The following is a 25,147-nucleotide window of genomic DNA, read 5'->3' on the forward strand; positions in this document are numbered from 1 at the left end:
GTTCTCTGTTGTTGGAAGGACTGCGTCGGTGGTGAGTTTCTTCAGGGTGTTGTCCTTAATGTTCTTGTGCAAACTGTGATCTTTAAAGAATGTGCTTCTTCTTCTTCTTCCACTACGACTTGTTCGAACCTGTCAGTAATTAACTTGCTTGTGAAGAATGAACTTATAATGTAGCATATAATTACACACCCAGATAGTTGTTGTTCTCCATTTATGTTTGAATACTTAAGTTCATAAAAATGTGAAATTCTTATGATTTTTACTCAGAAAAAGCTTAAGTTTTAATGCTATTGGTTAAAATATGGTAAGAAAATGCTTTAAATAGTAGCTGCTGCTATGTAATTTCAAGAGCACGTAGTCAGATACTCATAAGAACTTACTTCTGGCTACATTGGTAGTTTCAGAGTAGGCTTTCTCCATAGCCTTTTGTTGTGGTGGTGTTTTTAAGAACATAAAAATGTCATTTTTATAGAGTATTTACTATATGTTACAATATTTTATCTAGAAATAAATAATTGATTAGTGCCTTAAAGATGTTATAGTTCTTTTAGACTAAATACTGAGTTTTAAGTTTTTGAATCTTAGCTTAAACCATAAGATTTCTATAGTTTAAAAAAGTGAGAGCAACAGTGTCTTTAATGGCCGCCTTCTCTCTGGAAGATCAAGTTCCTCACATAGACTATCATTTAGGTCCTTCCCATCGTATTCTTTAATGGTCCTAGACCCCTTCATGGGAAAGACCTGGTTAAAGAAGTGAACTCAGGGTTTTCAGTTCCTTTGAAAAGCCTGGTTGGAGACATGGCTCAAGATTGAGAGCTTTTCTAGAGGACCCAAGTTCTGCTTGCAGTGCCCACCCAGGTCAGACAGCTCACAGCTGCTTCTAACTGTAGGTTCAGGAGACCCAGTGCCATCTTCAGGACTCCACAGGCATGCACACACATAACAAACATTCACCACCCCACACACACATATTAATAAAAGTGAAAAGTCTTTTAAACAAATTGTTTTTGTTCCATACTACCTCTGTGGCAGGAAGGAGTCTTCCACAAAAATGCATGAAGTGTCTTTCTCTTGAAATGACACAGTATCCCTTGTGGCTGTGGTTTATGAGTTTGGAACAGTATTATGTGTTTTTGCTAAAAGCAAAATAGTGAATTACCTAAGAAGGTAATTTTTTCACAGGATTATTATTACCTAAGTACTTATTTCTGGGATTGACTGAAATACTGAATTCTATTGGAGTATTAATCTAATAACATAATTGTTATTCCTCTAAAGAACATTTTTTTTACTGTGCGGTTACACAGAACAAGAACAGCACCCCTCACCCCTCACCCTCACTTAAAGCAGGGGTCCAGGTGTGTTTATACTCTGCAATCACACCTTAGATAGCTTCCGGGAGCTCTCAGCTTGGAGACTCAGGCTGGTCTACACAATCCCTTCTGCTGATATACCTACCCCCTCCCACACTGGATCCGTTGTCAGGAGTGTGGCCTCTCTGTGGATCCCATTTCACAAACTCCTGGCTGGCTCATTTGTTTCATAGAGAGAAAAGATGGATGATGTGGTCAATTTTTGTTGTTTTGTTGGTGTTTTTGTATTATTGATGTAAAAGGTAAATGAACACAGCTGAGGTTAGAGCTCAGCTTACAGAATTCAGGCTCGGTTACTTTGTTTACCACCATATCTGTTGGAATAACTTATTTTGAGAATTGCTACAGGTGAAGTTTATGTGAAGAAAGCATTTTAGAACCAATTTAAAAATTAAGGTAGTTGGTAGAAAAAGATGTTGAGAATGTTTTTAAACCCTTTGATAGTTGCTCTGAGAAAGCAACTAAAAGGTGAGAGGAGAGTGCTGGTGAGCAGACAGAGCTTACCTATGGCATCTCTGTCTGAGAGTTTCGTTTGGGCTGCTCCTGGCTCTGAGGTCATCCTGCCCACATTGTTTTGTGCTCCAGCTGGGGAGTCCTAGGCTGGGCCTCCATCCCAGAACAATAGGCTGAGCCCTGTGTTCCTTGGCAGACACCTCTTCCTCTGGCTTTTTTTTTTTTTTCCTTTTGGGTTGTGTTTAATGATGTTTTTTATGCTGTTACTGAGGCACACTCCCACACACTCAGTTGGCAGCCAAGCTGTCTGGAGAACAGGCTCCTTGTGGTAGTGCCTCCTACAGAGAAGAGAACTGGCGGCACCTCTCAAGCTTCTGAGACGGTAGTGAGAGTTAGGACAGACGGACAGCCTTCTCTCTGGACCTTCACCTCTCACCAGAGGCTGAGGCAGCTAATAGGTGTGTTGAGTGTCTCTCTCTCTATCTGGGTTGGGGGGTGGGAGGGCAGTGTCCTCCGTTTTCTGACATGGTTTATTTTCTTTGGTTATGTTCTTTCCTAACCTTCCACAGGTAAAGTTTAGATAGTTGCCCTTTTTCCTCCCTTACCCTATTTTTCCACATAAATAGAAGAAAAGTACCCATCTGTAGGGTGCAGTTTTAAGATCAGAGTATTGAGTGTCTCAGGTATAACTAGGTGTCCAGATCCCTGCCTTCTCTAGGCATTACCTGTTTATTTGCTTTTGTAGGCGGTCTCCAAGAAGGGTGCAAAGGCCGAGTTGAGCGTTGTACTGTGGATATGGATCTCAGGAGTTCTGCAAGGGGAAGATACATTTTATACCTTTTGTTTAAGTTTGCTCATGTCATTTAAAAATTATGATTAGCAAAATTGGCACTGCCTCATGTCTTTGGAAATGTGTAACTGTTTTCTGAAAGGTCTTCCCCCTTTCATTCAAGGAATTGATTTATTAAATGAGAAGTTTGTAGTACCTATGTTTAATCTTTTAATTTTGCAATTAAGTAGAATATTTTAGGAAGCTTTAGACAATTTTTAAAAATTATTTAGCCCTATGTATTTATTTCAATATTATTCTCATTACATTTCTCATGGTTAGAAATTAGGATATGTAATGTTAACATATGTATTGCAGTAAGATGTTATTTGGACATTTTTGTGCATAATTATGAATTTATTGCTAATAATGGTAGTGACTAATAAACTACAAGACACGCCAAAAAAATACCTTCCTTCTTAGAGTAGTGCTATTCAGTAAAAATATTGTGGGGCACATAGGTAACTTAAAATTTTCACCTAGCTATTTTTTAAAGTAGGTTAATATTTTCAAAATGTTACTTTCATACATAATTAGTATAAAAAAGATTAATAAGGTGTTTCCCATTCTGTTTTCATACTATGTCTTTGAAGTCAAGATACTTCTTCATTTGAACTAGCCACCTTTTGAGTACTGTGTAGTCAGATGTGGCCTAGTGACTGTGGTGTTGGACATCAGGGTTGTGAATGGTTCAGTACCATTTGCTCAGTGCCCTTGAGCTGTTCTGTGTTCTCCTGTTGGCTTCTGGCTAGGGCTCACATAGGCCATACATGCAGCCCTGAATGGCTGAAATGCTACACACTGACATGCAGCATCAAATATGAGATAACGTCTAGACTCTATTTTTCTTTCTTAGGAAATTAGTAGAACTAACATAGAATAAGTTTTAGTTATTATATGTCTATAAAATAGGAGCTGCTACCTCCTGGTATTAAATTTTGAATTTGGTCTTACTAGGCTAAAGTATATTGTGCCTTATTCTTTAGAAATAAGATATAAGTGCTTAAATGCCTCAAATTTTCTTTTTATATGTATGCATGTTATTTTATGTGTATGAGTGCTTTTTCTACATAAATGTATATATACCACATGTATGCCTGGTGCCCAAGGAAGTCAGAAGAAGGTGTCATATCCCCTGGAATTAAGTTACAGACTGTTATGAGCCACTCTGTAGATGCTAGGAACTAAACCCAGCTTCTCTGCAAGAACAGTGTTATTAACCAAGAAACCTCTCCAGTCCCCAGAATTGAATTGTAGTTAGTTCTTCTTTAAACCCTAGACTATTAACATGCTGCTATTCCTATTCAGATGAAGTAGTGGGAAACTTCCAAAATGGTAAGGAATTTTTGTAATGCAACATATGACAGGTTTTCTAGGAAAAGGTGGGTAGCTCATCATGTGCTGTAGTTGAAAAGAGGGGCCTTCTCACTTATACAAATAGCTGTAAGGCAACTGCCTTCCTCAGGGGAACAAAGAAAATCCCATGTGAATACAAGTGAAAAAAAGATGTTATCTCTTCTGGGAGAACAGAGGACAGATGGTGGTTGGTAGGTAAGTCTAGGAACAGAATGATGAAGGTTTATGGCAGAGCCCAGAGTGCAGTTGAAAATGGTGTATTGGGCTGGTGGTGGTGGCGCATGCCTTTAATCCCAGCACTCGGGAGGCAGAGGCAGGCGGATCTCTGTGAGTTCAAGGCCAACCTGGTCTACAGAATGAGTTTCAGGACAGCTAGGGCTATACAGAGAAACCCTGTCTCAAAAAATTTAAAAAAAAAAAGAAAGAAAGAATGAAGGAAGAAAGGAAGGAAGAAAAGAAAGAAGAAAGAGAGAAAGAAAAGAGAGAGAAAGAAAGAAAAAGAGAGAGAGAGAGAGAGAAAGAAAGAAAGAAAGAAAGAAAGAAAGAAAGAAAGAAAGAAAGAAAGAAAGAAAGAAAGAAAGAAAGAAAGAAAGAAAGAAAGAAAGAAAATGGTGTGTTGGGAAGTTAATACCTGAACATGCACTCAGGAAGGAGAAGATGCGTGCTTTGCAGACAACAGGCAGATAGTGATGTCTGGTGTGGTGATGGTATTCCCATGTGCTTTAGAAAAGGTAATTTTTCTAGTTAGGTGGAATGTGGAGCATGAACAGATCAACCAGTCATCAGAAGAATTTCCTCATTTTGTGTTCGTGCCTAGTTTAAGATTCATAACACTATCATTAAATACTTACCACATGATCAGTTTTGAATATTTAAATTCATACTTATTAAAGTTTCACATTGTATATGTATGTGTGTGTTAAGCCACTTAACTTGAAATAGCCAGGATTTGAGATTATTTAAATAACTTGTAGTTCATATTGAGTTTACAATGTATGCTTATGTAGTAGGTGTCTAGAATGTAGAGTAGCTATGAACTAAGGAGCCTAGCAGTTACTCAGGAGTGTGATTGCTAAAGAAATGATTAAATGATTAGGACATTACTGCAGGAAGCAACCACAGTGGCATTGATCTCTCAGTAGGGACTGTGTGTTGCTAGACAGCAGCAGAGTGTGTGCAGGGAAAGGCAGACAGACTGCTTTCATTTCAGATCAGTCCATTCCATGATTTTAAAAGGTGTTCTCATTGTAGTTTGTCCAAGTAAGAGGAAGACTATTTGGGGGTTTGTTAATAATATTCTGGAACATACTAGAAACGATGTATGATCGATTTATTGTTCTAAAATACATACTTGGTGTTTTTTATAGCAGTGCTCCTAAAATGTATTAGTTATTATTGCTAAATGTTTTTCTTGCCAGAGATGACAGTAGTTGGTTTTTATTAAAAGAACAAATGTTTACCATTTAAATTGTAAGGCCAGGGGCTAGAACAGTTCCTCAGCAATTAAGAACATGTACTGCTCTTGCAGAGGCCCTGAGTTTAGTTCCCAGCACCCATAAAGGGTGGCTCACAATCACCCATAACTCTAGCTCCAGGGCCTCTGTTCTCGGTGGGTGCTCCACTTATGTGCACAAACCTATACTCTAAAAATATACACATACATGTAATTAAAAATAAAACGTTAATAAGTTGTAAGGTCTGTGTTGCATTACCAAAAACTGCAATGCAGAAATGTAATCAGGCTCTTGTGCACACCACCAGCAATGCTACTCTGACGTTCAGTAAGCATTGCTTTTCTGCCAGTGAAGTAGGAAGCAGACACAACTGAAAACTCAACTTAAAAAAGCTGGGGGAGGGGCTTAGTTTAGCCTAGGATCCCAGCCATGCAGCTCTTCAGAAGGAGATAAGGCAGGATGCGGCTGTTAAGCTATTATAGGCAAACTGCACCAGAATACATGTCCAAAGGGATGAGGACAGCATGGGCTCACAGTGGGCTTTTACTCAGAGAATTAAATGATCACCTAAAAGCTGAGTTGTGGAACTAAATAGATCTATAAAAAATAAATCTATATAATAGATTATATAGAGTTATGATGTATTCTAATTAATTAGAACTATAAATTCCCAATCTAGCATATGGTTGCTGAGGGAACCTGGACTTCAGAGTCATTTCCCATCCAGGAAACTGGTACTGGCATAGATGAAATTGAGTAAAAGTCATACTTAATTTTCTTTTGCCAAGTTATTTGTCAAAGTTCAGAAAGTTGCCATTACCGAGTGCCTGCTGTGGTCTGTGTACCTTTTTTTGTTCCACCAATACATTACTTTATATATACATTTATTTTATTTGACAGTTTTATGCATGTATATAGTAAATATGATCATATCCACCCCTACTTCCCTCCTCCAATTCCCCCTGGATTCCCCTCAAAATGTCCCCTCTTGACTCCATAGCCCTGGCTGGTCTGAGACTTGCTATGTAAATCAGATTAGCCGAGAACTCAGGAAAGCCCACCTGCCCCTGCCTTCTGAGTGTGAGGATTAAAAGCATGCACCGCCATCCCCCAAGTGTGTGTGTGTGTCCCCTATTAAGCCCTGTCAGTGCTACCCATATGTGCATGCCGTGTGTGCAGCCATTCACTGGACATGGGAAACCCACCAGTGGCTACACCCCCAAAGAACGGTGCTTGTCGGCAGCTGTCACTGCCAGTAGCTGCTGACTTGGGGTGAGTGCTTCTCCCACCCACGTTGGAGTTCGACTTGCCCAGGCCACTGTGGCTGTCATGAGTTCAGGACTGCAGCAGTCATGTCACATGTAGAGGTCAGCACTTCACAGCCCTCTCCCCATCCTCCAGCGCACGCTCTCTCTCTCTCTGTCTCTCTCTCTGTCTCTCTCTCTCTGTCTCTCTCTCTGCCTCTCTCTCTGTCTCTCTCTCTGTCTCTCTCTCTCTCTGTCTCTCTCTCTCTCTGTCTCTCTCTCTCTGTCTCTCTGTCTCTCTCTCTCTCTGTCTGTCTCTCTCTCTCTCTCTCTCTCTCTCTCTCTCTCTCTCTCTCTCTCTCTCTCTCCTCTTCTCCAATGTTCCTTGAACTTGGCTGGGGAAGGAGAGGGTTTGAAAAAGATGTTCCATTTAGGACTGACCACTCCAACCTGATTTTTTGGTACTTTTAGCAGTAGGTTCTAACCATGTAGTCATTTATGGTGGGCAACTAAGAACAGTGCCAATAGCCTGTGTTGTTTTGGAGACTTCTGGACCCTCTGTGACCAACAACTTATAGGAAGGTATCCCTGGCCCTGCAGTTTTCATTTAACACATGTCTTCTGGAGTGGCTTTTTCCACTCTTGCAGAATACCTCTGTCTCCTGTTACTATCACATCATCATTGTATGCTGAAGTTAGCTCTCTAACTTACGGATTTCCATAAGGCTTTTTCATGTATCCTTAGTTGTGTTTAACCCATACCTTTCTCTCCTCCATTTCCTCACCCTTCCCCTGCTTAATCCTTTAACCCATTTCATGTCAGATTTATTCTACTGTCCCCTTCAGTTATGTTTTTAAATTGGGTTGCACTTTAGCAAGTTTCCATATGGCTTTTTTCATACTATCTTCTTTAGGTCGATCCCCTCCACCCTCTGATTTCCTCCAGTGTTCCGGTTTTTTATTTGCCTGTGCTTTACTGTGGCACTGTCAACTATCCCAGTTGTGTTATTGTGACTGCTGTGCACACCTTATGACTGTATCCTCCTCCTGACTGCAGGGGTAAAAGGGAGCCAGGTCTAAGCAATAAAATCTGTAAAATAAAATTGTTAACTAGTAGGGGGGTGTGGATAGTTTGCATATAAAGATGACATCATCAGTATTATTAATTAAAAAAATCTATCTTAATTTATTGAAATCACTTTTTATGATACTTATTTTTTCCTTGTATGACATAATATCTCCTAGCTATTAAGGTGAATGTATTTCTACTGTTGGTACAAAAGTACATATACTCAGCTGTGGTGCTTCCACTAATACCCAAGTAAGATTCATGCTCATGACTGTTTTGTTTAATAGTTCCAGTAAGTGATCCAAAGCTGATCTGTTGATGTTATGGTCTCTAAGCAGAATATTGATCCTGAAATTATACATGATACCTGTTTTTCTTGAAGATTCCATTAGTTTTATTTTCATAAGAATGCTATGTATTTGTGTTTGAATCTTTAATTATATGTGAGTGACAGTATAGTATTTTCTGGATAATATTTTCTTACTTAGCCCTAGCCCCTCTCAACTACCTGCTGCAAGAAGTTCTTTTCTTGTTTTGAAATTTAAACTATATGTTTGAAAAGAGTGAGGATAGAAAAGGTAGTTCCTGGAATGTAACAATACCATACCTGACTTTCTGTCCTGACCTGGTTAAGAGTAGATCACTTGAAGAGTTTCTCATTCACTTGGGTTTGTGGCTGTTTAAACTGTGTACAAATAATTCTTTTGAGTATTACAAATCTAAGGGTGTTTTCTTACTAAATTGTCCATGAATTGACTGATTTTTACAGGAGTACTTTTCTTCTAAACTTGGAACCATAAAATAGAAACATTCCTAACTAGTTTCTTTTTTATCAAAAAATATACTCTACTAATACAGTTTTTTAGTTGTAGTTTTTGTGTAGAATGAACCCTGGGAATCTGTCAAGGTACAGGTACCGTGTGTGTGTGTGTGTGTGTGTGTGTGTGTGTGTGTGTGTGTGTGTGCGCGCGCGTGCAGGCTGCTGCTCGTCTCTCGCAGTGTGATCTCACTGTGTTGCTCTGGCTTTGTTTTGCATAGGGTGCTGGCCAGGATAAACTGGGAATCTACGTGAAGTCTGTTGTGAAAGGAGGCGCTGCGGATGTGGTCAGTATTTGTTTTAAAGGAAACAATTGAAGGGCATTATGTACTTTAGTGTTGTAAAATGCTGTGCAAATGCTTCTAGCTGTGGGTGCTCTGTGGTGTGAAGGGTGCTGCTGTGTACTGACAACTACCTTTCTTCTCCCTACACTTGTATTCTTCTGGTGGCTAAGGATGGACGTTTAGCTGCTGGTGACCAGCTCCTCAGTGTGGATGGACGAAGTCTGGTTGGACTTTCTCAGGAAAGGTATGACTAATTGGCTAGTTTACAGCTTATTCTTAGTGTATTGAAGTGATATTTTACATTTAATTTTTAAATTGAAATTCAAAAAGTAGTGCTGAAATAGTTCCATGCCCTCACATACCTTCACCTTTTTAATTCTAAAATTTAGAGTACACGAATCTCATTTTTCTATTCACTCATAAATACATATTTTAGTCTAGAATATTCCTTTAAGTGAATATGTAAATACACACACATGCACATATACTTAGTGCTTGTAGAATTTTTGAATATTGTCTGAGAATAATATGATAATATAGAATATATTTACATGTTTTTATAATTAAATTTCAAAAAGGATGTGGGCAGGAAGTAATCTTTCTGAAAGGCAAACTTATTTCCCCAAACAGCTATCAGGCTGAGGAACCTGAGCATGAGTGTTTTGAACACAGGCTCTCCTGTGAGAGTGAGCATTCAGTTTTCTTATACTCTGTATTTTCTTCCTAGGGCAGCAGAACTCATGACAAGAACCAGTTCGGTGGTCACACTTGAAGTTGCAAAGCAAGGCGCCATCTATCACGGCCTGGCCACCCTCCTTAACCAGCCATCCCCCATGATGCAGAGAAGTAAGAGCTAGTGACTCAAGCCAGCATAGCTGCCCTACCCTGATCCAGCACTGTAGTATGCCTCCCCTAAAAGTGATCAAAAGCTGGGGCTGGAGAGATGCTCAGTAGTTAAGAGTACCCACCTCTCTTCCAGAGGACCTGGGTTCAATTCCCAGCACTCACACGTTAGTTTACAGCTGTCTGCTCTTCCAATTTCAGGGGATTTAATGCCCTCCTTTAACCTCCTGGAACACCAGTCAAACATGCATGGCATAGTGCTCACATGTATAAGATAAATTGTTTTTACAAAGGGAGTTATCGGAAGTCGCATGTAGTAGCTGCTGATAATGTTACTGCCCAGTTCTTAAAGTAAGAAGTTGAGAAAGAGTGCAAGGTGCTGAGAAATACTAGTAGGTCAGGATTCGGATGGACACCAGCCAACTTGAGCCCACACTTGGTTCACCCAGGCTCCCCTGGTTCTCAAGAGAGCTTTCTCCTCAGCCCATTGGGCTGAGTGTCTGCTGATGAACTCCTAGATTATGTACCGAGTAGGGGGATGCTCAGGCACCAGTGACAATGAATGCAGTTTTAATTTTGATAGGCATGATCAGAACATAAAGTCTTTAAGATAGGAAGCTTATGTCATGCTCTTTGGAAGAGATTGTATATGCATGTGTGTGGAAGTAGTTCTTTTTGTTCTGCCTGTGCCAAAATAGGGCATAGTTATCTTGCCATATTTCTATTCAGAGAAAATTCAGTTATTTCAGCAAAGTAATTTATTTGTGGAAGCTGATCCTCCACATTTGTGGAAGCTTGAAGATCTTAAAATCTTCAAGAAAAAAAATCAATATAAATTTAAGGCTTCCTAAAAAATTATTTTTAGAAACTACAACAGGAAGAAACGTTGTGACTTTACTCTTCTGTGATCATTGACCCTTTAGATCAACCTTAATGATAGAGTTTGCTAAATGTATGCTCAGTCTGTTAAGTGTCTTCTCGTTAGCCCTTTCCTCCCAAGTCAGCTTGGGAACCTGCACATCCCAGCACCTGGCCTTTGTAGTGCATTACAGTATCAACAGCAAGAAAGATGTCTGACAGCCTAGAATCCCATTTACTAAATCAGAGAAACAGCGAGGTTTCCTGACAAAATCATGAGTTGGCCTGTCTAAGCAGAACATCATTTAGAAACCCAAAGAGGGAAGTGGGTAATGAATCCGTCCCAGGAGAGCAGAGGAGAAGACTGAACTGAGGACAAGGAGTAGATAATTACAGCAGGTGACAGCATGGGATGCCATGACTGATGGATATAATATATGCTTTGTCAAGTGAGAGAAGTGTATTTACCTTGGATGGCTTTTTAAAAGTTACTCTAAAAATAGATACAGTTCAGTTGTTGAGAAAATAAAGTCAATTTCCCTCATAGATACATACCAATTAAGTGAAATATTTTCTAGCCACAATATATTTTAAACTGTTTGAAATTTTTTATATAAAGCTGTTTGTGATGGCATGCACCTTTAATCCTAGCACCCAGGAGGCAGAAGTAAGCCTCCTGATTTCTGTGAGTTTGGGGCTACCCTGGTCTTTCTAGTGAATTCCAGGCCAGCCATGGCTATCCAGTGAGACCCTGGGTTTTGTCTTGTTCTGCTTGCTTGTTTTTTGTTTTTTTTTTTTTAAGCTGTACAAAGAATATATATGAAAATCACCCTACTATACTAAGAACAATTATGAAATATAAGTATTTTAGATGCATCCTTTGAAGCTTTTCTGAACATTCAAAGCAGACTCTTAGAACCAATGAAAGGAACAGAGAACAAATGAATCCACTTTGATTTCAGTTTCAGATCGTCGTGGCTCAGGTAAACCCAGACCAAAGAGTGAAGGTTTTGAACTCTATAATAATTCAGCTCAGAACGGCTCCCCGGAGAGTCCTCAACTGCCTTGGACAGAGTACAGTGAGCCAAAGAAACTCCCCGGTGACGACAGGCTGACGAAAAACAGAGCCGATCACCGCTCCAGCCCCAATGTGGCAAGTAAGAAGAACTGTTCCTAAGTGTGCTTGGTTACTGCCAGAAGCTGGGGCACGTTGTACTTGTTAGTTATTATTTGCATCTGTTGGTTACCTAGAATAGAGTTTTCAGAGGTATCACGATATTTGACAGAAATAAAATTTCAATTTTGATTGGAAAACCCTTGGCTCAGTGGATACTGTAGACCAAAATCCATTGCTGATGTCTCTGAAAAAGGTTGTCAGGTGTCCAGCTTAAGCTGAGGTCTTCTACTTTTTAGAGAGTTGCTAACAAAGAAGTAAGAATAGGAGGATATTTAATAGAGACCCCCAGTTCAAACGGCCTTAAGTATTTACTCTCAAGTCTCTTGACCAAAGATGTCAGCCATGTCCTGGCCCTGGAGAAAGTCCTTTTCTGGGCTGTGGTGGCAGGAACGTGGGGTTGTATAGAATTGGCTTCTTGTACCTCTTTGTCTCTGACTCTGTGGTGGACATCATGCCAATGTGTGACATGCCAGTGTATGATGTGGCTACTACCTTTGAAGGGATGTTGCTGTGTTTATTTTACTTGTCATTTAATGTGAAACTGGGTTTTCTTGACTGTCCCCAACAGATCAGCCTCCTAGCCCTGGAGGGAAGAGTCCATACGCCTCTGGAACAGCAGCTAAGATAACATCTGTCTCCACTGGAAACCTCTGCACTGAGGTCTGAGAATGAGCTGAAAGACTTTCTCACTTATAGACTATCCAAGTTGTCTGATACAGTGCTCAACAAGTTACATTGACTATATAACTCCTGAATTTTTGTTATTTAATATTTTTACATTTAATACACTAGTCGGATAAGTAAGTTTTAAATTAATAAGTCTGGGGAAAATGAGAATTAGTCCTGAGTACATCTAGAAAAATTAAAATATTCTCATTATTCATAGTGTAGAATCAAATTTTCAATTCCTAGCATAGCATTTGATGTACATGCTTTTTAAAAAGATTGTAAAACAGATCAAAGGGTATTAAGTTAGCCTTTCAAACAATTTAAATAGCTCTTTCTCTTTTTCTTTACATTTTACAGGAGCAGACCCCTCCACCTAGACCTGAAGCCTATCCCATCCCTACTCAGACATACACCAGAGAGTATTTTACCTTTCCAGCTTCAAAATCCCAGGATCGTATGGCTCCTCCTCAGAACCAGTGGCCAAATTATGAGGAAAAGCCACACATGCACCCAGAAAGTAATCATTCCAGTATTGCAATCCAGGTTAGAAATAATGGACTCACAAACTTTTCTCTCTCTCAAAGGAGTATGGTACACTAGTTTGTCAGGATAAAGACAGTGATGGCTGTTTGTCTTTTTCTTTAAAAATATTTATTTGTATTTATTGTGTGTGTGTGTGAGAGAGAGAGAGAGAGAGAGAGAGAGAGAGAGAGAGAGAGAGCGAGAGCGAGCGCATGGGGCATGTGGACAGAAGTCAGGACAGTTCTCTCCTTCAACCATGTGGGTTCTGGCATCCAACTCAGGTCACCAGGCTTTGGCAGCAAGCGCCCTTACCCTGCTGAGCCCCCTTGCCCGCTCAAGACGGAGTAAGTTTTGAGACACAATTGGTAACTTTAAATAAGGTTGTCCTCTTATTTTTGTATATGTGTGCTTAAGTCTGAGGCAAAAAGGAGTAGCCTAAAATACAGAACACCCCAAGAAAAGGAGTTCTGTGCTCTCTTAATGTTTGGTTAATGGAATGTTGGTAATGTAAGGCACAGTTACAGCTTTGAAGGCCAGGCTCACTGATTGGGAGTGAAAAATGAAATATAGTGACTGACATAGCTTTCACTTGGTTCTGTCCCTGCCAGTGGATTTGGAGGTAGGGCTGAGAAGTGAGACATACAGAAAACGTAGAGTTGCTGAAAAAGTGGGTACCCCTGAGGATCTCCGTGTGGAAAGAACCTGGCCACTCTAGATCCCATCCCGGGTGCTTGTGTGGAAGACCATTTCTGGCTGAAGGAAAAGGCCTGGGCATGAGAAGGCAGGACTGGAGTCTGAAGGCAGAGGGGGCTCATTAGAAGGTTGTGGGAGCTCGCTGAGGAGGTTATACTTCTGTCCAAATCAGTCAAGACAGAGATGTCAGCCTGGGGAGTTAGACTGGGAAGGACTATTAGATGTGACCGGGAGAAGAAGCCAGCTTCTTCTTGTGCTTTAGAGAGAGAAACAGTCCAGGAGAGTAAGTGATGTGGGAATTCCAAAAATAATCATTCCTCATTAGAGGGTCACAAAAGACTGTTTTTCAAGCAGACATAGGATGAGAAAAAGGGCAGGCGGAGAGCAGAAAGAGTTGTACTCCAAGGTAGGAGGGAACTTCCTTTAGAAGACAAAAGGGATCCTCCTCGTGTCCCTGGAGGGACCGCATGACATAGCAGCTGCCTGTCCTCCATGCCTGTCCCACGCCTTCTCTAGGAGCAAAGCAGGGCCACATCAGGCAGCAGGCGCAGAGCTGCATTTCACGGTGGGGCCAGGTCTCTGTTCCACGGGTAGATGTAACTTGATGATCCGTGTGGTTTGTAGATTGGGTTGCCACCATGATGAAGAACCTGTGCAAAGATAAGCTGTACCTAAATGGAGTTAATGCTACACTTTACCTATTGTAGTTAAATGGTAACTCATATTTTTTAAAGGAAAAAATAGTTTATTTTTCAGGTTTACACCTTCAATTTCTGTTTACTATCAAGGTGGGATCAAGATAATTGATTTCCATATCAGTGATCATTTTTATAAGGATGATCTACTTCTGTACATGCCTCTTTGCAGGCTTCATTACTAGTCTTGTGGGGGAAAAATACTTGTTTTAATCTCTTTCCTCATGCACTCAGAAACTTTATGCTCATCAAAATATGCTCTTACTTTTTTTCTCTGCTAACACTGGAGCTGAAACATCTTACACTTGCATGCTCGGCTCAGTCAAAGAGCTCACGAAGCTAGCCCTGAGCTGTAGAACCCATTCACACTGAGCCATGGATGTATACAATGAGTACTGTGTAATAATTACAATTACAGGACAGAGGAAGTCAGGTGTGGCTGGTCCCTCTGCAGCCTGAGCAGATGCCTTTACCTGCCAGCCCCAGAGGGCCGGTCCTTTTGTAGACAGGCTCTCAGCTGTGTCGTTGGGCCGGTGAACCATGAAGCAGTCTGTTTCTGGTTATACATTCACTCCACCATTCTTGAAGTCTGTCTTCTCTGTGAAGATGAAACATGAAATTTTGGTAATTTCTCTGGTGAATCCCTGAGTATGACTTTTTCCTCTTTTCTCAGCGTGTTACCCGTTCCCAGGAAGAGCTTCGAGAAGAGGTTTACCAACTTGAGCGGCATCGAGTAGAGGCTGGCTTGGATCGCAAGTGTGACAGTGATTTGTGGATTAATCAGAGCTCCTCCGTGGATTCCAGCACATCCAGCCAGGAGCACCTGAACCATTCCTCCAAGTCAGTCACCCCGGCTTCCACTCTGACGAAAAGCGGTCCTGGGCGGTGGAAAACCCCAGCAGCGGTACTGCCTACCCCTGTCGCTGTCTCCCAGCCCATTCGAACAGACCTACCTCCACCACCCCCTCCACCTCCTGTCCACTATACCAGTGATTTTGATGGCATTCCCGTGGATTTGCCCCTCCCACCTCCTCCTGCCAACCAGGTAGGACCCCAGTCTGCTCAGGCGGCTGCTGCAGAGCGGAAAAAGAGAGAAGAGCATCAGCGGTGGTATGAGAAAGAGAAGGCCCGCCTCGAGGAGGAACGGGAGAGGAAGCGCAGGGAGCAGGAGCGGAAGTTGGGGCAGATGCGCACGCAGTCCCTGAACCCCGCTTCCTTCTCTCCTTTGGCCACACAGGCCAAGCCAGAAAAGCCCTCCACACTGCAGCGGCCCCAAGAAACAGTCATTCGGGAGCTGCAGCCCCAGCAGCAGCCCCGCACGATTGAGCGCAGGGACCTGCAGTACATCACCATCAGTAAAGAAGAACTGTCCTCTGGTGATAGTCTCTCTCCAGACCCCTGGAAACGAGATGCCAGGGAGAAGCTGGAGAAGCAGCAGCAGATGCACATTGTGGACATGCTGAGCAAGGAGATCCATGAGCTGCAGAGCAAGGTGGACCGCACTGCAGAGGAGAGTGACCGCCTGCGGAAGCTAATGCTGGAGTGGCAGTTCCAGAAGAGACTGCAGGAGTCCAAGCAGAAGGATGAGGATGATGAGGAAGAGGAAGATGATGATGTGGACACCATGCTGATCATGCAGCGTCTGGAGGCCGAGCGGAGAGCCAGGGTAAAGGGGAAAGGCCTTGGTTGTGCGTATCTGTGCTTCCTGTGGTATTTTCTGGGCATTTCTGTGGAAACAGCTGTTTTCACAGTCATAGGAAGAGGTGAACGGCTCTTGCTTTCTCCTGCTCACTCTGGCTAACATGTTGCAGGAATGAGCCAGGCCCCCAGGGCTTCATTGTTTTAGTTAGCCAGCCCCATAGTTATCCTCACTACACTTCAGTTGAGAAAACAAGTACTTAGTAATGACCACTCCAGGGCTTGGCCATGTTTCACTTACAGGGCCAGAAGGTAAATACCTGAGATTTGGGGGACTGTGTAAAGTGTAGTGACCACTTGCTCTTGTGTGAACAAAGCAGCCACAATTGTCATGCAAACACTGAGGAAATCACACAGAAAGCTTCTGGCCCTGACACTAATTGTGAGCAAAGGGAACTTCAGTACATCAGTTTTAAAGTTCAGTGTCATTACCAGATGTAGAATCTGTGCATTTATTTTATGGTTGATACATCTAGTATTTATTTAATTTAGTAGTTGTAGTTGTAACATAAAGATGCTAAAAACTTTGGGTATAATTTACATCTTTCCATATTACAAAAATAATTTTTATTATTTTTGTTTCAAATAAAAATTCTGTAGGTAAATTTAAATTAGCCTAATGCAAATAAGTTCTTAAAATACCAAATTTTGGGTAAAAACTGGATTCTTTGCTTCCTGTCAGGCATGGTGGTTCAGAGGCAGTTACTGTTATTAACCTGGGCACTTGATAGTAACTGGTGGAGAGTGCTGTTGTCCGTCATGTTAGTGAGTTTTATTGATACTTTTTATCTATACAATTTTTTTTTTCTGATTTCTTTTTTTCTTTTCTTTTTTTAGTGTTGTACATGAAAGAGGTTGTTAAAACAGCTGTTAGGTCAGACATCTTACTCCCAAGGCATGATGAAATTTAATCTTTGATGATATTGTAAAAGTCCAGTAGTGTGATCATTCCCTTTTCAGCTTGCTCTGTGATTTTTTCCTGTAGACTGTCACACGCATACTTCTTCATATAAACATACTTCAGCATATACATTCAGCTTAAATACCTTTTAGATACTGGCTTTCTTAAATGAGAACAGAATGTAATTTTTAACAGTTAAATTATTTTACTAGTATTTTTCTAGTATCCTTAGTAAAAACGTTCTTGAAAATAACAACATCTACCACATCAACCATTTTATCTGAAAGAGCAGCTGATGACTGGGACTTCTGCTGTAAGGGTGCACTGAGTAGTTTTCATTGTGCTTGTGGTCAGAGCACTCAGGCACTCCAGGATAGCTATTGTCTGGACTGGCCAGAACTGTATCCCTCTCTACCCTGACTGGCTAGTCTAGTGATGGACACAATGCGTTGTGGCTTTATATTGCCCTCAAACCAAGATACATGAAGCAGGTGGCTGCTGCTCTTCATGGCCAGTGATCACACAGCATCAGTGTTACTTGTTTTGACAGCTGATCCTAATAGTGAAAAGTTAGCTACTATACATTGTAACATCTCAGTAATCTTTTCTATGAAGATGAAAATTTTATTGAAGATTTGTCATAGTTTTGCAAAATTGCTACTACTTTGAATATTTTGAAGCCTTTAGTATGAATTATGAAGCTTGGAAACTTTTTGATATTAGTAAAAAGTAATTTCACTTTAATAATTATATTTAGTTTAATATCTTAGTCTCCAAATAAAAACACTAAGGAAAATTTTGCTTTTTTTAGTATTTGTGTCTCTTAATGGTAAAACTCAAAATATTAATGACGTGGACATTTTTCTGTTTCTGAATGCTAGAAGTTAGTCTGTGGTTCTATAGTTTCCTCATCAAGTTGTCCAAAAACAGACGAAGCATGACAGCAGCAAAGGTGCCGGTGGCGGAATACAGGTCTAAACCTAACTTTTTTTTTCACACTTCATCTTTCTTTTTTTTCCCCCTTCTCTGTTACCTGCAGCAGACTGCTATGCCAGCAATCTCTGTTCTAGATTTGGTATGTTCTTGTTTCTTTCCCTTTGGTACTTTTTTTTTTTCTGTCTTGATTTTCATTTCTCCTTTGGTGATGGCTGTTCTGTGTTCTCAGTAGTCAGTTCTCCCGAGAGCCTCCTGGGTCAGGAGACTAGCTCTGTGATTAGAAGCATGCCTCTGAATGTTACTAGATTAGTTACTCTACTTCCTCGTTAACTTTAAATGTTACTGTTTGTTTATGGGTTTGACTTTTTTACAGTTTTAGTCATAATTTGATTCTGTGTATTCTTCAAGTATGTGAGCAAATGAAATAAGTTTTGCATTGGGTAATTATTTCATTCTTGTTGCATTAGAAACAGATTTTAAGTATGTTCACTGCGAACTCACTTGAAAAGACATTGACATTATCCCAGATTTAAAATGTAGTTAAGATGTCACTGTTTATGGTAAAGCAAGAGGTTTCCTGTGAACCTGCATTCTATTTTTCTTAATACCATGTGGAAATTTCAGTTCATTTAACAGATGTATCAGTTTATAGCCTGCCATCAAACAATTGCATTTATATTTTGCTGTTAAATCAACATGCTTAATGTCAGCATCAGAGAAATTTGGTTGGTTATTATTTAATGTTCTTTATGCTTCAGTAATAATGTGTTTATGTTACCCAGTAGACAGTTATAATCTGACATATATATCTATATTCTTAATTCAGAATCTATTCTGTGTCGACTTCTAAATGATAAAAAAGCCAGTGCTTTGAAAACTCCCTGAATTAAAGTTTTAACTGTAGTAGCCACCTCATCAAATACTAGCCCCTCTTTTCTGTTTTTGCAGCTTGAGGACAGGTTACCCAGAGAGAAACATTTTGTTATAAGCATTTCCCCTCCTTGTTAAACAGAGGAATATTTTCTGACTTCCATATCTTTGTTCTTTATATGAAATAATGATAATAAACATACACACACACAAACTTTATGTATTAAATTGTACGTAGATTAGTTAGAATTTTTGTTATTGTTACTTTGTTTGATTTGAGAAAGTATGTCACTGTGTGAGCCAGGATGGCCCCAAACTCATGATCCTCCTGGGCTCACAGGTGTGCACCATGTTACCAGCATAGAGCCATTCTTGGTATTGGGTAGTCGTTTAGCAAATGTTTATCAGTATCCCTTACAGAGCAGACACTTAGCAAAGGCACTGTCCCAGACACTAGCCAGCTCTTGGCCCAAGGAGGGCTTTCTGTGCTGTGGAGTTATCTTTGATGAATAATACTTAATAATGCTTGTACTAAAAATTTTATTTCCAGTCAACAGTTCCCAGTTTTTCTTCTTTTAAAAGAATATTTTGATTATTAGTATTGATCTTAACCACTCTATTTCTAAGCACTTCCTATCCCAGTTCACTAGTAGGTATTAATATTATTAACAACAGTGTATTATTCACAGAACTCTTAACATGTCAGAATTGGTAGATTGCCTTGGGAACCTCTTCCAGGGAATGAGTGGGTAGTGGCAAGCATGTGCTCTCTGGGTAGCAGTGCTGCCCTGCAGTCTTAAGACATGTTCTTAGCATATTGTAGGGTGTATCTGGGGTGACTCATGGGGTAAATGAGGCAGGTTTTATCTTGTTAGGAACTGCTGAGTTCCCTAAGGTTGGAGGACTGCCTAAACTGATTATCACTCTTCCCTTTGGCCTCCCAGTGGCCTGATGCCATCATTGGTCCACAACCTGCCTCCTGTTCATTCTAGATCCATAACTTTAAGACCATAACGATGCCAGTGATGTCTCATTCATGGCTGTAGTCTCACCCTCTTGAACAATAAGATTGGTTACAACATGCCTGTATACCATCCCCTCCTGGTGGCAAAGGTGAAGCTTTCCAAATACAGCCTGTGCAAAACTAACTCCTTCCTCCTTCTGTTCCTCTTGCACTACAGCCCACTCTGCCTGGACCTCCCCATTCCAAGAGACACGTGTTAGTCATTTGAGCTTTACAGCCTTACATGATCCCATTCTACTATTGCCCCTGCCCACCTTCCTGTCCTGGCTGCTTCACTCTCATTTCCTGCTGGATTTACTAGTTGAAGTCCAGAGCTAGTCCTGGTGGTGGCTGTATAACACAGGTCTCTGCTGTTTCTTTCTTTTTGAAGTCCAGACCCAGTTGGGAGCCTTACCCACTCTGTCCCATAGAGCTGCTATGAGTTTGCATTCTGGCCTGCATTTTCCGGTTACATTATGTATATTTTGTTTCATCAAAAGCACTTCCTTTTCATTAAGTGACATTCTGGGCTGTCAGCTAGATAATCACTGGGCCTGTTCATCCTTCAGTGGCTTGTCTGAGCTCTGTCTTGTCACTACATATTAATGGGTCATGTGGTACCCTGGGTAACATGGTTATAGGAATGAGCTTCTACTGTGGGGTGATATAAGTGAAAAATTGTTTGCAGAGATTTCAGTAATAAGTCAAACACTATTAGGGCTTGGCCTGTGTATAGGAAGTGCTCAGAACCCCCAGGTGTAAAAGGGTTGAATCAAGAGCTGTCTTAAGTACTTCAAGCCTAATTATGGTATTAACCATCAAAGAAAGCATTCAAATGTGTTCTGAACCTCTGAGTCTTTCTGCTCTGCTTAGAGGCCACTGTCTTTTACATTTAGAGCTTAGAATTCATATTTCTTTAAGAAAACAGTGTGGGCTGTGTGGTATATACTAAGAGGAATTACTGCGTGCTGTCGTGCTGTCCTGGGTGGTCTTCTGCCTCTGTGAGAGGGGACATTGTTTTCTAGCCAATTCTGACACTAGACATAGAGCTTTTTCCTTAGACAGGAATAGCTGGTCCTTGACAGATCTAGGTTCTAACCAGATCTTAGCGTATCAGAGGACTGACTGCAAGGCTTGCCTATGTTTGTTAAGTAACAGTTAAAAGATATCTGTAGTATTGATCTAATTTGTCAAAGTTTTTCTTTATATTTTTGTCTTAAAATTGAGGTTATGTTTTAGGGAAAAATTAGGTATACAGCAAAAGGATTTTTAAAAAGCCTTTAAAGAGTCTGGCAGACTTCAGAGGTCAACAAGTAAAGGGTATTACGATCTGTTTCATATTAAGATAATTTAAACGGGTTAATTTAACAGTGATAATAATGTTAGTATAGTTTGTGAATTTATAAACACAAATTTCAGCCTACACTATTGTTTGACCTGAAAATACTGTTTTAGAAATGCAGGCTGGTACAGAACCTGCCAGGCATTTCTACTGGCCTTGAATTCCAGAGTGTGAGGTTTAGATTAGCACTGATCCAAACGGCCTTGATTGGATGAGGACACCTGGCCCATGCCAGATACACTGTTAGACAGTTGTCACAGGGCTACAGAACAATTGGACTGATGCTAAAGATGCCTTTTGCTGTTATTGGACGTTTATAAGCCTTACAGTTCAGTGTCCTGTGTGGGGTTGTACTTTTGAAGAAATTAAGAGGTACCCCCTACCCCCGACTAATGCTTATGGAGAGGGGAAGGTGGAAGTGGGGTAAAATATTTTAAAGGAACAAAACATTTCAAAGTAAGAAATACACGATATACTAAACAATAAAAATAAATGTCTTAGTTATAAAAGCACTAGTTAATTGGTCTTTTTAAAAAATAAAGTAACCTATGAATTGAATACACTGAAAAGACCCCCGGATGACCTCCTCACCAACTAGGAGAATGTGGAGCCATACTTTTAAAAAAAAGTCTTGCCAGGTTTATGGTCCTGCAGTTGTACTTCCGAGTTTTATAGTTGAACTAGTTAGCTCAGCTAGTGAGCAGGGTTTCCAGCTGAACAACAGCAAGAGCTTACTTCTGGAGAAGAGGAAGTGAAGCTTTGAGTTTGCCCTTAAATTGCTTTCTCTGAGCATTTGCAGGTTCTTGTGCTGTTGGGTTTTGATGCTCTTGTGGGGTGCTGCTTCTGGTTTGTCCCAGTGAGCCATGCTCTTTTATTTTGACATTGTCTGTGACTCCTCGTCTGGGATGCACACAGTTGGCTGTAGTACCCTCACTGTAGTCCTCAGGGAAGACTTTGGTTCCTAGTTTCCTTTGTTCTTCATCAACAGTGTCTATGCTTGCTATAAAATCCACCCCCTAAATCCCAGCCTCTGTTTGGACTTGCATCTACCTTCTTTTTGAGAAGACAATTTTTCTCAGCTGTTTTATTATTTACTGACATGAATAACCCAACAATAAACAGGTCGATTCTTTTCTACTAGATATAGTAGGGGGTTTTAATTCTTTATTTTATGTGTATGAGTATTTTGCCTGCATATATATTTGTGGCTCTTGGAAGCCAGAAGGGGCATCAGATCCCCTGAGAATGTAGTTACAGATGATTGCCAGCTTGCTGGGAATCAAACCCTCTAGAAGAGTAGCCAGGGCTCTTAGTGGCTGACACATCTCTCCAGCCCTAGATATGATGCTTTATTCCATTGAAAATAAGGGATATTTATTAGATTATTAGATTACGGGGGGCGGGGGGGGGGGAGATCTGTTTCTTTTTTTATTTGTTTGTTTGTTTTTCGAGGCATGGTTTCTCTGTGTAGCCCTGGCTGTCTTTGAACTCTGTAGACCAGACTGGCCTCCAACTCACAGAGATCTGCCTGCCTCTGCCTCTGCCTCCCGTGTGCTAGGATTAAGAATGTGAGCCACCACTGCCCAGCTGTGTTGTTTTGTTTTGTTTTTTAAAAGCATACACGTACAATCTAAATCTAGATGATTAAATGGTTTTTCTATAAACAATGTATAGGAAAACTGGTGATTTTATAGAAATTGAAGTACATCTCACAGGAATCTTATATGAAGTGTTTCTGAAGTGGCTAGAGATCAGCAGAATAATTTGGGGATTCTTTTAAATTGTGGAGAATTTGTATCAGTCCTCTTAGTGATGTGTCGTGGTGCTGCTGTAGCCGTTACTGTAGCACAGATCTGTGTAGCCGTTTCCGTGTTGCCACTGCTTGTGATAACTGACATAGCTGTGTAGATCAGGTTGGAAAAACTGGAGTCTCTGTCCCACCTTAGAGCTTGTGATGTGTAGAGAAATATGGTCAGGAGGGTCACGGAGCCACAAGAAACAGGGAGCAGCATGTCACAGGCATTTGAAGGTAACTGTTAGTGTGAGAGTGCGAAGGGAAGGTGCTGCATCTTCTGTTGTTTCAGAAAGGTAGGGCTTGAATGACCAAAAGTGGAGAAGTGTCAGATGATGGATTGAGACCAGCATGAGCACTTTTAAACTAGCTGTCGGCCTGAAGCAGAATGTTCTGTATTGGGGAGTCAGCAGTGGTCCCCCATATGCATGTATACACAGAAATGAGCCAGAATGAGTTTATTCCAAACTCAGTTTCCGACTCTTAACTGCAAGTCTGAGGTCATGTCTGCTAGGAAGGGACTCCCAGAGTCCAGGTTGATATGTGGAGGGTGAGGAATTGCTAGAGGAGGAGCCCTAGTCTTTCACCCCACTCCCCAAGAAAAAATGGACTGGGTTCAGGACAGGCAGTCCTGTGCTGCTGTATGATCTACCCACATCCCATGAGAAAGGAATTTCTTACCATTTGGGGTGGTTGTGGTATTCTGTAGTTCTTAAAGTGGAGCCCATTGGGGATTTGTAGGAGGTAGCTAACACTATAAAGAAAAAGTTGTACTTGATTAATGCATGAGTGGATGAAATAATTTGTTTCTTTGAGTCATGATTAATGGAAGAATAACACTGGGACTGTGGAGACAAAACTTTTAGGTAACTTACTTTGATATGATAAGAGTTAATTAATACACGAGCTTTACCATCTTCCAACAGTGATTTAGCCTGGTGTTTTCTACTTGACTTTCTGTGTCTGTGTGTGGGTGTGTGTTTGTGTCTGCTTGTTTCAGGATGTGCTTTTTATGTGTGCTGGTGAGTTTCACTGGTGAAGGTTCAACTCGGTGTGTTGTTAGTTGCAGGATGAGGAGCGCAGGCGCCAGCAGCAGTTGGAAGAGATGCGCAAACGAGAAGCAGAAGACCGAGGAAGACAAGAGGAAGACCGGCGCCATCAGGAGGAGGAGCGAGTCAAGAGAGACGCTGAAGAAAAGGTTATGGTCCTCTAAAGGCAGCTAGTTTTACCAGATTAGCCTGAACACAATGATTGGCTAGGCAAAGGGGGCTGGAAATTATGTGTGTCTAGGATGCATGAGACAGAACAGGGACGGATCTTCCAGCTTTTGCTATTGGACCAAAAACTCTAGCCCCGTCTGGCCTGCCTACCTCTCTTCTGGACTGTCTTCAGGCTCCTTTGCCTTCTGAGCTGGTCTCCCTCAAACTCTTGAGCACCATGCCCCAGAGCAAGGGGTCTGGGGCAAGATAGTGCTCTGGTCTTCCCAGACAGGGTCCAGGCGGCTTTTATGAAGGTGTTGCTTGTTCAGTTATTGTGAGAACTTAGTGTGAGCTCTGGGAGACAATAGGAACATAGCAAGGCAGTCAGTTCTCATTAACCATTCAAACAGGTTAGTCACGAAAACTACTTAATTCTGGTTGATGGTAAAGAGTAGATGGCTTGTAAAACACATACAAGGGAAATTTAGTATGCAACCCAACAAATATTCTGGTTATTTCTATATGTGGGTTTTAACTTAAATAGCTTCCATAGTTGAATTTTAAAATCATAGCAATTTTGACATTCTTCAAAGCAGGAACTTTAAGATGTAATTCTCAGATCTTTCTGTGTCTGAGGCTGAGGCTCACTTGGGTGAGGAGGCTGCTACCTTGAGCCCAGGTTGGCTCTGCCCTGTCCCTGGGGATTGCATGTTGCTGTGTGGTTTAAGAGAAGCTATTTTTCTCAGTTATTTACCTTCTGTGAAGGTAGAAGCTCTGAGTGTCACTACTTCTGATGGATAAAAGTTTAGTTTTTATTAATAGTTACTTCCTTGATAGTCTCAGTGAACTATGTAAATAGGAACACCCCCTCCCCCAAAAAAGCTAAAAATCATAGAATTTTAAGGAAGCTCTGAATTTTTAATGAAGTGATGAATTGGTCAAAAGACAATCTAAGAGTATGATTGATAGGCAGGATGTGGCTCATTCAAAGGGAAATAGACAAAGGGAAATAGAGCGGATGATGTGAGGCCACACACAGGCTTGCATCTAACGCAGTGACTGGTGTCCTA

General features: G+C 40.9%; 1 protein-coding gene and 1 long non-coding RNA gene across 19 annotated transcripts in view; one reads left to right on the plus strand and one right to left on the minus strand.

The window, feature by feature from the left end:
- Positions 1–23,634, minus strand: LOC143268932 (uncharacterized). The gene is made up of 3 exons (XR_013045163.1): positions 23,560–23,634; positions 2,552–2,637; positions 1–129 (listed from the first exon to the last, which is right to left on the minus strand). It is a non-coding gene; the product is annotated as an uncharacterized LOC143268932 (long non-coding RNA).
- Positions 1–25,147, plus strand: part of Afdn (afadin, adherens junction formation factor) — a 131,647-nt gene that overhangs the window by 97,051 nt on the left and 9,449 nt on the right. For 13 of the 18 annotated variants that reach the window (XM_076552934.1, XM_076552936.1, XM_076552938.1 and 10 more), the window contains 8 exons: positions 8,817–8,882; positions 9,050–9,123; positions 9,607–9,725; positions 11,543–11,737; positions 12,326–12,417; positions 12,784–12,969; positions 15,010–16,002; positions 23,942–24,076. In XM_076552934.1, the coding sequence (XP_076409049.1) occupies positions 8,817–8,882; positions 9,050–9,123; positions 9,607–9,725; positions 11,543–11,737; positions 12,326–12,417; positions 12,784–12,969; positions 15,010–16,002; positions 23,942–24,076 (1,860 nt within the window). Of the gene's footprint in view, positions 1–8,816; positions 8,883–9,049; positions 9,124–9,606; positions 9,726–11,542; positions 11,738–12,325; positions 12,418–12,783; positions 12,970–15,009; positions 16,025–17,974; positions 18,011–23,941; positions 24,077–25,147 lie in introns of all 18 variants that reach the window. The other 5 variants (XM_076552928.1, XM_076552924.1, XM_076552932.1 and 2 more) reach the window with 2 other exon arrangements.

This window comes from Peromyscus maniculatus, chromosome 16, assembly GCF_049852395.1.
Source record: "Peromyscus maniculatus bairdii isolate BWxNUB_F1_BW_parent chromosome 16, HU_Pman_BW_mat_3.1, whole genome shotgun sequence".
NCBI lineage: Eukaryota > Metazoa > Chordata > Mammalia > Rodentia > Cricetidae > Peromyscus > Peromyscus maniculatus.